This window comes from Triticum urartu, chromosome 7 (genome assembly GCF_003073215.2).
Source record: "Triticum urartu cultivar G1812 chromosome 7, Tu2.1, whole genome shotgun sequence".
Taxonomy (NCBI): Eukaryota; Viridiplantae; Streptophyta; class Magnoliopsida; order Poales; family Poaceae; genus Triticum; species Triticum urartu.
In genome coordinates, this window is record NC_053028.1 from 685,172,081 (window position 1) to 685,184,940 (window position 12,860).

The following is a 12,860-nucleotide window of genomic DNA, read 5'->3' on the forward strand; positions in this document are numbered from 1 at the left end:
ACACGGGCGAGTGAGTAGGTTTCAACTATAGCAAAGTACCCAAAAGTATGTTGACCTTCCTAGAACCGTGAGCACACTTCCTGCATCAATGCATCTAGGCCCAGTTCAGACAAGCTTGCTCACAAGTAAGCTTACTCGTCATGCATACAATGTGCATTCCTACATCTACACTTATACAGGATGCCATCATCATTAATTCAGACAACAAACAAACACTCCTCTGAATTACTATCAGCAACTTAAGACAACAAAGCATACAGCGGCGCTTACCAACAGACGCCGATGATCGGGTCGATGGCGTGCTTGCAGGTGCTGATACTACTGCAAGTCTTTATTCAAGCTTGTCTACACAGATGGATAGAGACTTCACTAATGATACTACTACTGCAACAACAGGATTATTTCTTATTCGATTTGTGTCCAACATGGGGTAGATGGTCCCTAGAGATTTATCAAACAACAATAATGCTGATGTCCAGGCCAGGAGGAAAGAAGCGACATCGATTGGGCTCAATCAACGCTTCCTCCTGTTGGCTCGCCACTGTCTCAGGACCACCTGGACAGCTTCCTTGAGAGACGCCTTCCGTTCTTCCCTGAAGTTCCACAGCTCTCCTACGGGATACCTGGTGCTGTTAACATTGTACTCACGCAGCGCCTTGGTCACCAACGAATATATTTCTTCGCCATGCTCATCTTTTAATTCTCGAAGCTTTGCGTCGTCAGCATTGATTCTTTCCTAAAACGCAGCAAGCATGCACCATTAATTGTTACAAGTAAAACAAGATAACCCAGTTAATGAGACTCTAAACATGTATAATCAAATGGCTGCTATATGAAACAGTATATATATAGTAAGCTACCCAAGCATGTACTACCTCCGTCCTGGTTTATAGGTCCCCTTAGTAATTTGTGCCAAATTTTGACCAAAGATTTCACTAACAAAATGTTAATGCATGTCAACACAAATTATATCGTTGGATTCATATTTGAACATAGTTTTCAATGATATAATTTTTGGTGACATGCATGAACATTTTATTCGTTTAATCTATGGTCAAAATTTGAAACGGAATACAAAGGGGACCAATAAACCAGGACGGAGGTAGTACAAGCAGTGGTTTCTTACAATGAAGATCCATACCATTTCCTTTCCATCAACCATGACAGCCCTAAAAGGGTGCCATTCTGGATTCTTTATTTCGGCTTCCCACTTTGAACAAAGGATGGCAGCAGTAACTTCTGCATCCTCTTTCGACAACTTCTGTCCGAGAACATTTGAAACTGCTTTCAGATCAAGCTCGCCCATTCTCTTGATCCCTATATGTGCTCGGCCACCTGGAAGATTAAGCAAGCCCTGTGGAACATGCAGTAGATGAAAAGATGAATAATCCATAAGATCTGAAGAATTAAATAGGTAAATCACATCGCTGAAGCAACATAGCACTGTACGCATCGCAGTTTGATGACTTTTTAAAATAAACATACATTTTCCAGCTCCTTCCGAGCTTCTTGCATCTCAGTATTGCTTTTGCTTTCTTTAATAACCAGAGTTTGGTTAAGTGACTCCATAGCATCCAGTTCATCCATCTTATCTTGCAGCTCCTCACTAAGTTCATTGATTTTATCCTTCGAGACTGAATCTTCATGACCTGGCATATGCTTCATCACTTCCAATTTGCCCTTCAGCTGCTGTATTTCCAATTCAAGCGTTTGTTTTGCTTCCAACTGCTGTTCTAACTCCAGGATCTTGTTTAAAGCAGCAACTTTCTCTCTCTGCAGTTTCCATAGAGTAAGACTAACATACAAGACATGTTGTTCAAAAAACCGAACCATCACAGCACACAAAAAGAACAAGGACGCGTATACCTTCTGATCTCTCACAAGCTTCACCACATCCTCATCAGCTCTCTGTTGTTCCGCTGTTGCCAACTTAAGATGGTTTGATTTAATAGCATTCTGAATTCAAGCAAAAAAAATACATAAGTTGCACGCATATTTCTAAGCAACAGGGCCTAATCTTGTACACTTTCATGCCTTAGTATAGTATGTAAAATGATGTCAGACCGATAATCTTGTGAACTAGTATTATGAGTGATCTTCATGAATTCATATTTATTGGTCTGATGCACCCACTAAAAGCTCAACACTGCATATCGGGGTTACTGGGGCCACTTGAGTCTACTTCAAGAGATTTAAAGATGGTGCAAAAATAGATGAGACGCAGGGCCAAGAAAATCGCAGACCTTCTGCTTCTCCTGCTCAAGATTACTTTTGTCATGAGAACTTTTTGCAGCAAGGTCATCAAGCTCTTTGGATCTTGCATTTAGTTCACTCATCTTCGACTCCAGTTCTGAACGCAGATTTTGGTTCTCATCGATGATCTTTTCAGAATGTCTGCGAGCTAGCTGCTGCATCTTCCGAATTTCTAGTAGTAACAAGTTTTGGTGAATAATTATAATAACTGAAAACATGAAGATGCTGATGACAGAAGAACATGCATCTTGACACATGTACAATATAAAAAAGATAACCATCCAAAATTAACACAAACCTTCATTATATGCCTGGAGACGTTGTTCCCTTTGCCCCATCATTTTCTCAAGTGACACAGTTGTCTCATTGTATCTAAGTTCAAGCTCCTGTAAATACTTATTCTTGACCTCAATTTGGTTAGCTAAATTAGCTACAAGTTTATTATTTTTACGCGTTCCTTCATTCTCAAGATCATCGATAGTTTTCAAGTCAGCATTTTTCCTTAAGTGGTCCCCAATTAGCCCCGGAAAATTGTAATCTTCAGCCCTTGCGACCCATCCACAAAGCTTTGACCCTTGATTCATGTTTTGCTTCCAGTCCCTTCTGCCACAACCTCCTGCCTCAAAGTACTTTTCAAACGCAAGTGCATTTCTGAAACCATTCCAGTTTTTTGCAAACTCAACAATAGCATTCCCTGTATGACCTCGAAAATTCCATAATGGAATAACCTTCAGTGGGCAAAATTGCGATAATTCCCCCTTCAAACGATTTCCACTTTCTCCGACTTGACGCCCGTCCTTCCATTCAGTAGGTACATTAACTAGAACTCCCATCCAGGGCCACACAAACTTCTCATGTCTGTTTGGAAGAGGCTGCGGCTCTACAGCAATTTGCTGCGGCTGCTGCGGCTCTACAGCAATTTGCTGTGCCTGCTGTGGGTCAGAAGGTTTAGCAACGCCATTCTTCAAATGCTTGGCAAGGGCACGGTGCGATGCTTTATCTTTTGCTGGTCGATTAGGTGCTGCACCTACTCCTGAGGAATGCTGAAGAAGGCTTTGCATGTTGTAATCTTTATTCTTCCTGCCAGTACAGAATGGGCAGCTGTAACTATCACCATTCCTGAACTTTAAATCTCCTGAAAGCAGGCGGGCCTGAATTTTGGCTCCATACTCGTCAATCTCAGAATCGCTAATATCCGAATCGTCATCTGAACTGTATTCCATTTCCGAGAAGGGTTTTTTGATAACCTACAGGAAACAGAATCATAAATGTATTTTTACTTCAGTCAACATCATGGAACACTAAAAAGGATATCAGGACTTGTAGTAGTAGAGAAGAATAATACCCTTGCCCAAGTAACAATGGAGTACAATTACACTACCAACAAAACATGAACTTGGACATGTCGACACAACTCTGAAAATAAGATTTTAATATATTGTATATAGTGATTTAGTCGATTAGCATAGAGAACTAAAAAAGTAAGTAGCAAACAACAAGCTTGCAAGCAATGTCAGCCACTACTCAGTTATTCTAAAAACAGAACAGTTCTTAAAACAAAATTACGTCCCTAATCAAACTTCCAATACAATTAGATAAATCTTTACAATAAATAATGTCAAAAATCATCATTTCAAATTTGAACCAGTACTACGGAAATAGCAGAACATCAAGAGCTGATAATCCTAATTTACAACTACAAGAAGCATATAAGGAATTTGGAGGGGGAAACCAGATCACGAACTTCTAGATCTTAGGCATCTTCACATGCTTAGACCATTAAGACAAGAAGCAATACCAAGTGTTCAATTCACCAAGAAATCCCCGTCTCTAAAATGCGGGTTAGAGGCCTATGCAGCTGAGACACATCATTCAATACTCGGAAGATCTGCCTAACAACCACGTCCACCAGCGCATGCTCACCTTTGGGTCGCCGAGGCAGAGGACGAGCTCGTGTTCGGGGAGGCAGAGAAGGAACACGGGGTCGGGGAGGAAGAGAAGAAGCCTGGCTGGTGGGGGCGGCGGAGGGCGTCGCAGGCGTGGCGGCGGCTAGGGTCCTGTGGGAGGGAGGGGAATGGTGGTGGATCTGGATGTGTTGTTGTTGCTCGGGAGGGGACTAGGGTTAGCTACTCGAACCGGAGAACTGATGCACCGAATGCACCCATGGGATCTGAGCCACCGGATAGAGAATAGAGGGATCAGATGCTACCAGGAGATGGGCTGCAGGTACATTTTGCATAGGCCTCGCAAACCGATCATCCCTTTCCTTTTCCGTTACACCAGTAATTGTGTGTGTGCAATGCACATTAATATTAGGTAAGATATTAATTGTATTGCACATTAGTATTGTGCAAGAATTAAATTACACATTAATATTAGGTAGGATATAATTACTTGATTAATGTTGGCGTTGATATTAGACATGATATCAACTAGTAGAGGGTGCTAAACATGTTAAACACCAGCGCGGCGTAGACCGTTGGATATATGTGGTTGAATGAGTGAGATTTACTGGATCTCCGCGACTCACTCTTTTTACATTAGCAAGCATAGATATAGATATAGACGTGTATATATAGATGTATGCACGAGGCGATCCAAAAGCTCTTAGTTATCCCCTCAAAAATAAACTCTTTGAGTTAGGGTCATAGATAATGATATCAGGATTTGTAGTGCTCCTAGTAGAGAAGAATAATACCCTTGCCTAAGTAACAATGGAGTGCAATTATAGTACCAATCAAATAACAAAACATGAACTTAGACGTGTCGACACAACTCTGAAAATAAGATTTTAATATATCGTATATACTATATAGCAATTTACTCGATTAGCATAGAAAACTGAAAAAAAGTACTTCCGCCGTTCCTAAATATAAGGTGTTTTAGCTTTTCTCTATCTATTTTCTCAGATTCGTATGCATCGTAGACGCGTTTTAGCGTGTATATTCACTCATTTTAATCCGTGTGTAGTCAAAACTGCAATATCCAAAACATCTTATAGTTAGAAACGGAGGTAATACGTAATCCGTCCGTCTTATAATATAAGAGCATTTTTTACACTAGCGTGGTGTCAAAAACGCTTTTACATTATGGGACGGAGGGCGTAACAAACGACAAGCTTGCAAACAATATAAGCCACCACTAAAGTCATCCTAAGAGAAAACAATTCTTAATACAAATTACGTCCCCGGCTTGCCATTAAAAACCAATCGAACTTCCAGGACAGTCAGATAAAATCCTAACGACAAAATACATGCCAAAATCGTCATTTCAAATCTGAACGAATACTACGGAAAATAGCAGGACACCAAGAGCTGGCAATCATATTTCACAACTACAAGAAGCGCAAAGGGAATCTGGAGGGGGGAACCACACCACGAACTTCCAGATCTTAGGCATCACGTGCTGAGACCATTACGACAGGAAGCAACACCAGGTGTTCGATGCACCAGGAAATCCCCGTGTCTAAAATGCGGGTTAGAGGCCTATGCAGGCGAGTGATATCATTCGGTAATCCGAAGATCTGCCTAACCACCACATCCACCAGCGCATGCATGCTCACCTTTGGGTCGCCGAGGCAGAGGACGAGCTCGTGTTCGGGGAGGCAGAGAAGGAACACGGGGTCGGGGAGGAAGAGAAGAAGCCTGGCTGGTGGGGGCGGCGGAGGGCGTCGCAGGCGTGGCGGCGGCTAGGGTCCTGTGGGAGGGAGGGGAATGGTGGTGGATCTGGATGTGTTGTTGTTGCTCGGGAGGGGACTAGACTGGGATTAGCTGCTACTGCTCGAACAACCGGAGAGCTGATAAACCGAATGCACCCGTGGGATCTGAGCCGTCGGATGGAGAACAGAGGGGTCAGATGCTACCGAATAAACCGAATGCACCCGTTTTGCATAGGCCTCGCAGACCCATCGTCCCTTTCCTTTTGAGTTACACCGTTGCACATTAATATCGGGCAAACGTAAATTACGCACACCCCTAAAATAAGTAAATTATGCACTAATATTAGGTAGGATATAATTGCTTGATTAATGTTTTTATTAAATACAGTATAGATGTAGATGACCATACTTTTTTTTTTGCGAAAAATGATCTAGATCTATTATCAAATTTCAGCGGAAGTACAAAGCATCTCGAATATAGTAAAAATTACATTGAGATTCCAATACCCCAAACAATCGAACGAGCCGCCGACACGCCGCTGTCGCCGCTCCCCTTCGGAGCCGGTTTGACCTTGTCGATTATAGCCGGGAAGTCTTCGTGCACGTGCCCCTAGTACCAACGCCCTGGAGCCGCTGTCGTCACCGTTGAAACCCTTGCATAGATCTGAGGCACCTGACATCAAATATCGCCACAAACAAAGAGAAGGCATGAATCTACGTCAGAGCTCCGTCGACTACGTCCAGATGAACAAACACGAGAAGGATCAATGCCCGGAAGACAAACTCGAAGAAGTAGTGCAGCCATCCGCCCGAGCACCGCACCTGCGAGGACTAAGAAACCCTAACCTAAACTACAAACCGGAGCAAAGGCACCAGTGAAAGGACATGCGGTGCCCCCATGTGTGGTTTTGGTAATTGATGACATTCTCTATGGACTAATGGTTGCATTGAGTTATATTTGAAGGATTTTTCCATAGGCATTTCTTGAAGTCCATGTGTTGGTTTCAAGGAGTTTATGGGTTGATCAATGTGCTATTAAGGAATTATCCAATGATTGGTCATGTGAGTGTTGAGCTTATTGCAAGCATGTCTTTAAGAAAAAGATTGTGTGATCATTCATGTTTACCTCCAAGACATCATCCAAACGAAGGGAGTTGGAAAGATTCAAGGTTGATCAAGACTAAGTCAAGAGTGAATCAAGTTGATCAACTCACAAAGAGTAGAAGATGTATCGAGAGGGATCAAGTGATCCCATGGTATGGTACGTGTCCATGGGCTTGCGTCAAGAGGATGATATCATACAACCCATGGGAAGGATGACATCAAGTGGTGATCGTCATCAAGATTGCCGTGTGCAAGTTCAAGTGGAGAATCACGAAGAGATCCAGTGCTTGAAGCTTGCCATCCATTGTGGTGTCAATGGACTTGTGAAGATGTATCGAAGAGTGGCTCACCCATAGTGGAGTATGGGGGAGCAATCATCTAGTCTCCTGTAACACTTTCGATGCGGCTATATCTCCCACGTATCGTAGCACGACTTAGAGGCATAACCGCATTGAAAGCAATGTCGCAAGTGAGGTAATCTTCACACAACCCATGTAATACATAAGGGAAAAAGATACATAGTTGGCTTACAATCGCCACTTCACACAATTACATGAATAAAGCATTACATCATCCAAATACAATCAAGGTCCGACTACGGAACCAAAATAAAAGAAGACTACCCCAAATGCTACACAGATCCCCGATCGACCCCAACTGGGCTCCACTACTGATCAACTAGTACGAAACAACATAAAGGACAAGATCTTCAACGAGCTCCTCCTTAAGCTTGGTTGCGTCATCTGCACGGTATCATCGGCACCTGCAAACTGGTTTTGGAAGTATCTGTGAGTCACGGGGACTCAGCAATCTTACACCCTCGCGATCAAGACTATTTAAGCTTATAGGAAGGGTAAAAGGTATGAGGTGGAGCTGCAGCAAGCGACTAGCATATATGATGGCTAACATACGCAAATGAGAGCGGGAAGAGAAGGCAAAGCATGGTCGAACAACTATGATCAAGAAGCGATCCTAGAACAACCTACGTCAAGCATAACTCCAACGCCGTGTTCACTTTCCGGACTCCGCCGGAAAGAGACCATCACGGTTACACACGCGGTTGATGTATTTTAATTAAGATCAACTTTAGGTTTTCTACAACCGGACATTAACAAATTCCCATCTGCCCATAACCGCGGGCACGGCTTTCGAAAGTTCAAATCCCTGCAGGGGTGTCCCAACTTAGCCCATCACAAGCTCTCACGGTCAACGAAGGATATTCCTTCTAGCGGGAAGACCCGATCAGGCTCGGAATCCCGGTTACAAGACATCCTCGACAATGGTAAAACAAGTCCAGCAACACCGCCCGAATGTGCCGACAAATCCCAATAGGAGCTGCACATATCTCGTTCTCAGGGCACACTCAGATAGGTCAAGCTACGAGTAAAACCAACCCTCGAGTTTCCCCGAGGTGGCCCCGCAGGCTGCCCAGTTCGGACCAACACTCAGAGGAGCACTGGCCCGGGGGGGAGGGTTAAAATAAAGATGACCCTTGAGTCTGCAAAACCCAAGGGAAAGAAAAGGCTAGGTGGCAAATGGTAAAACCAATGTTGGTCATTGCTGGAGGAGTTTTATTCAAGGCGAACTGTCAAGGGGTTCCCATTATAACTCAACCGCGTAAGGAACGCAAAATCCGGGAACATAACACCGATATGACGGAAACTAGGGCGGCAAGAGTGGAACAAAACACCAGGCATAAGGCCGAGCCTTCCACCCTTTACCAAGTATATAGATGCATTAATTAAATAAGAGATATTGTGATATCCCAACATATCCATGTTCCAACATGGAACAAACTCCAATCTTCACCTGCAACTAACAACGCTATAAGAGGGGCTGAGCAAAGCGGTAACATAGCCAAACAATGGTTTGCTAGGACAAGGTGGGTTAGAGGCTTGGTTTAACAATATGGGAGGCATGATAAGCAAGTGGTAGGTATCGCAACATAGACATAGCAAAAGAGCGAGCAACTAGCAAGCAAAGATAGAAGTGATTTCGAGGGTATGGTCATCTTGCCTGAGATCCGCAAGGAAGAAGAACGAGTCCATGAAGAAGACAAACGGACGTAGTCGAACGGATCCTCACAAACGCGACGTTATCGGAACTAACTCGAAGAAGCAACGCCGGAAAAGAAGCAAACAACATAGTAAACAACCAACACATAAGCATGTCACGGGGCGCAAACAAGTATGATGCATGTCCGGATTAAAGAGGCATGGCATGGCAAAGAGTACAAACAATCCTACAAATTAAGTGGAGCTCAATATGCAATGAGTTGCATATTGACGGAACACCACATTAATTATTTAGTTCTCTCCCGGTTAGGTACTCAACAAATTTAAATGTTGGTTAACATGGCAAGAGGTGAAGCATAACAAAACTATACTATCTAAACAATTTAAATAGGGCCGGATATAACAAATAACGAATCCGGTAAATCCCCATATGCATTAGCAATTTGGTGCAACAACAAAGTTAACATTTAAATGTTATTATCATGATGCGGAGGACATGTTCAAGATTATGCAATTTTTATTAAAAGTTGACAAGAGCATTATGAAGCAGTTGTCACCATGGTGGAAAGGAAAGGGGCCACGACGATGATTCCGAAAATGGTACCAGGGCAACATATCGGTTCCGGTAGCTCACGGAGATACCGGTGCAAAGGAAGCAAGGGTGCGGATGCGTGCAAAAGACGGTGGGGCGCTCCCGGATACCGGGTGTCCCATGAGTCGACGATGGTCACAAGGCAAAAGAGGGGCAACGTGCACCGACAATTCGAGCACAGAGCAAGCACGAGCATCTCATACATCACACATGCATTAGTTCATGGGCGGTCGTCTCGAGGTTATACCTTCAAAGCGTGCGTTATCGAAGGGGTTCAAGTTCGATGCGGTGTAAGGGAAGTAGACGTTCTCGGGACGTTCGGTAGTAGAAGTAGGGGTACATGACGATGGTAGAGGTACTCGTGATCTTGGCGGCGGTAGTCGTTCACGTTCTTAGTTGCACAATTTCCGTAGATGCTTGGGATCACGGCGAGGGACTTGACGTCCACGGAGGCTTTGAGGGTTGACGGTAGTTGTTCTCGTATCGTCGTGGTACTTGGTGATTTCGGAGACGGCGGAAGACGAACTTGGCGGTTTTCGTTGACTTAGTACTTGGCGTTATCTCCGGTTCGGTGATCGTTTTAGGCGTTGGACATCGAGGTCTCCGGCCGTAGTGGTACTTGGTGAATCCCGAAACGGTCTTGGCGTCTTCGCGCGTAGGGGTACTTGTTCGTTTACTCCACGGTCTTGGCGGATCCACGCGATGGTAGTGGTACTCGCGAAGAGGTACTTTATAGTCTCGACAACGGGCATACACATTTTTGTAGATGAACTTGACTGATCCGAGGGATCTGAGTGTCGCGGTACTTGGCAAAAAAAACACGTCGAGGTACTTGGTGATGTTCCCTGTTCAGTGGTCGTTGGACTTGGCGTCCCGGCCTGTAGTCATCCGGTATATGTTGTAAAGAGAATCACCATGTGAATTCCCTCGGTTTAAATGGACCGAAGATCCATGCAACTTATTTAGTTGAGCTTTAGAACGGGTTGCATGATGACATGATGCAATGCACATGAAGCAATGATGAATGCAACGAACCAAACAAATCACACGATGAATCACAGAAACCCTCGAATGAATCTGAAGCTCCGGCCTTGGGGCGTCACAACACTCCACCACTACGAGATCTAGAATGGCACCGGAGGGAAAACGGAAGAGAAAGAGGAGAGGTAAAGCTAAGTTGCTTCTTTGACAAGTGAGTGAGACCAAAGAACCTTGAAAAGGTTGGACAAATTAAAAGAAAGAATACAACGAAGAAGAACAATGTTGAAAGCACTCTGGTTAAAAGAGATGAAAGACTTGATAAAATGAAAGAACTTGAGCAGCGGGCACACACTTCGGTTAAATGGATAGGCATGAAAAGAACATGATCTTTGACAAAACAAGATGATGGGTTTAAAAGAGCAACATGACAATGCCTCCGGAACAGAAGAATAGAAGATAGATAATTGAAATAGGATAATGGAGAAGAAAAATGCCAACATCTGCCACAAAAGAGCTTGAAAAGGCATCTTAGGAGAAGGGTCGAACGGAGTTGTTGGAAACACAACAACGAAAAGATAAGCTTGATATGGTCATATGGAATACAACTCAAAATATGAGGCGACAACCTGCCAAACAAGATTGGATTGATATGAACAAGAAGACGAGAAACTATTTCACCGGGAGGATAAATGAAGAACTTGGGTCAATTATGTTGGGGAACGTTGCAGAAAACAAAAATTTTCCTACGATTTCACGAAGATCCATCTAGGAGTTCATCTAGCAACGAGTGATCGGATTGCATCTACATACCTTTGTAGATTACGCGCGGAAGCATTCAAAGAACGGGGATGAGGAAGGCGTACTCGAAGTGATCCAAATCACCGGAGATCCTAGCGCCGAACGGACGACACCTCCGCGTTCAACACACGTACGGTCAGCGTAACGTCTCCTCCTTCTTGATCCAGCAAGGGGGAAGGAGAGGTTGAGGAAGATGGCTCCAGCAGCAGCACGATGGCGTGGTGGTGATGGAGCTGCAGTACTCCGGCAGGGCTTTGCCAAGCACTATGGAGGAGGAGGAGGTGTTGGAGAGGGAGAGGGAGGCACCAAAGGCAAAGGTGAGAGGTCCTCCCTTCCCCCCACTATATATAGGGGGCCTAGGGGGGGCGCCGGCCCTAGGAGATCCAATCTCCTAGGGGGGGCGGCGGCCAAGGGAGGAATCCCTCCTCCCCAAGGCACCTAGGAGGTGCCTTCCCCTTCTAGGACTCTTCCTTTAGGGTTTCCCCCACCCTAGGCGCATGGGCCCTAGGGGGAAGTGGCGCCCCAGCCCACTTTGGGCTGGATCCCTTCCCACTTCAGCCCATGGGGCCCTCCGGGATAGGTGGCCCCACCCGGTGGACCCCCGGGACCCTTCCGGTGGTCCCGGTACAATACCGGTGACCCCGAAACTTGTCCCGATGGCCGAAATAGCACTTCCTATATATAATTCTTTACCTCCGGACCATTCTGGAACTCCTCGTGACATCCGGGATCTCATTCGGGACTCCGAACAACATTCGGGTTACTGCATATACATATCCCTACAACCCTAGCGTCACCGAACCTTAAGTGTGTAGACCCTACGGGTTCGGGAGACACGTAGACATGACCGAGACGACTCTCCGGCCAATAACCAACAGCACGATCTGGATACCCATGTTGGCTCCCACATGTTCCTCGATGATCTCATCGGGTGAACCACGATGTCGAGGATTCAAGCAACCCCGTATACAATTCCCTTTGTCAATCGGTATGTTACTTGCCCGAGATTCGATCGTCGGTATCCCAATACCTCGTTCAATCTCGTTACCGGCAAGTCACTTTAATCGTACCGTAATGCATGATGCCGTGACTAGACACTTGGTCACTTTGAGCTCATTATGATGATGCATTACCGAGTGGGCCCAGTGATACCTCTCCGTCATACGGAGTGACAAATTCCAGTCTTGATCCGTGTCAACCCAACAGACACTTTCGGAGATACCCGTAGTATACCTTTATAGTCACCCAGTTACGTTGTGACGTTTGGTATACCCAAAGCACTCCTACGGTATCCGGGAGTTACACGATCTCATGGTCTAAGGAAAGGATACTTGACATTGGAAATCTCTAGCAAACGAACTATACGATCTTGTGCTATGTTTAGGATTGGGTCTTGTCCATCACATCATTCTCCTAATGATGTGATCTCGTTATCAATGACATCCAATGTCCATAGTCA

At 44.8% G+C, this 12,860-nt stretch overlaps 1 protein-coding gene across 1 annotated transcript; it reads right to left on the minus strand.

Moving 5' to 3' along the window:
- Positions 1-196: 196 nt before the first annotated feature.
- On the minus strand, positions 197-5,861 carry LOC125522948 (protein INVOLVED IN DE NOVO 2-like). The gene is made up of 7 exons (XM_048687988.1): positions 5,816-5,861; positions 2,552-3,500; positions 2,244-2,425; positions 1,867-1,956; positions 1,486-1,773; positions 1,142-1,354; positions 197-736 (listed from the first exon to the last, which is right to left on the minus strand). Exons 2-7 carry the CDS (start codon positions 3,474-3,476, stop codon positions 515-517), a joined length of 1,920 nt encoding a protein of 639 aa, XP_048543945.1. The 5' UTR covers positions 3,477-3,500; positions 5,816-5,861; the 3' UTR covers positions 197-514.
- Positions 5,862-12,860: the final 6,999 nt, after the last annotated feature.

Excerpts from the sequence above, each read along its gene's own strand:
- LOC125522948 (XM_048687988.1), bottom strand. The coding sequence starts at position 3,476 with ATGGAATACAGTTCAGATGACGATTCGGATATTAGCGATTCTGAGATT. Across the intron at positions 1,355-1,485 it reads CTCGGAAGGAGCTGGAAAAT|GGCTTGCTTAATCTTCCAGG; the intron begins GTATGTTTATTT and ends CATGTTCCACAG. Across the intron at positions 737-1,141 it reads TGGTTGATGGAAAGGAAATG|GAAAGAATCAATGCTGACGA; the intron begins GTATGGATCTTC and ends GCTGCGTTTTAG.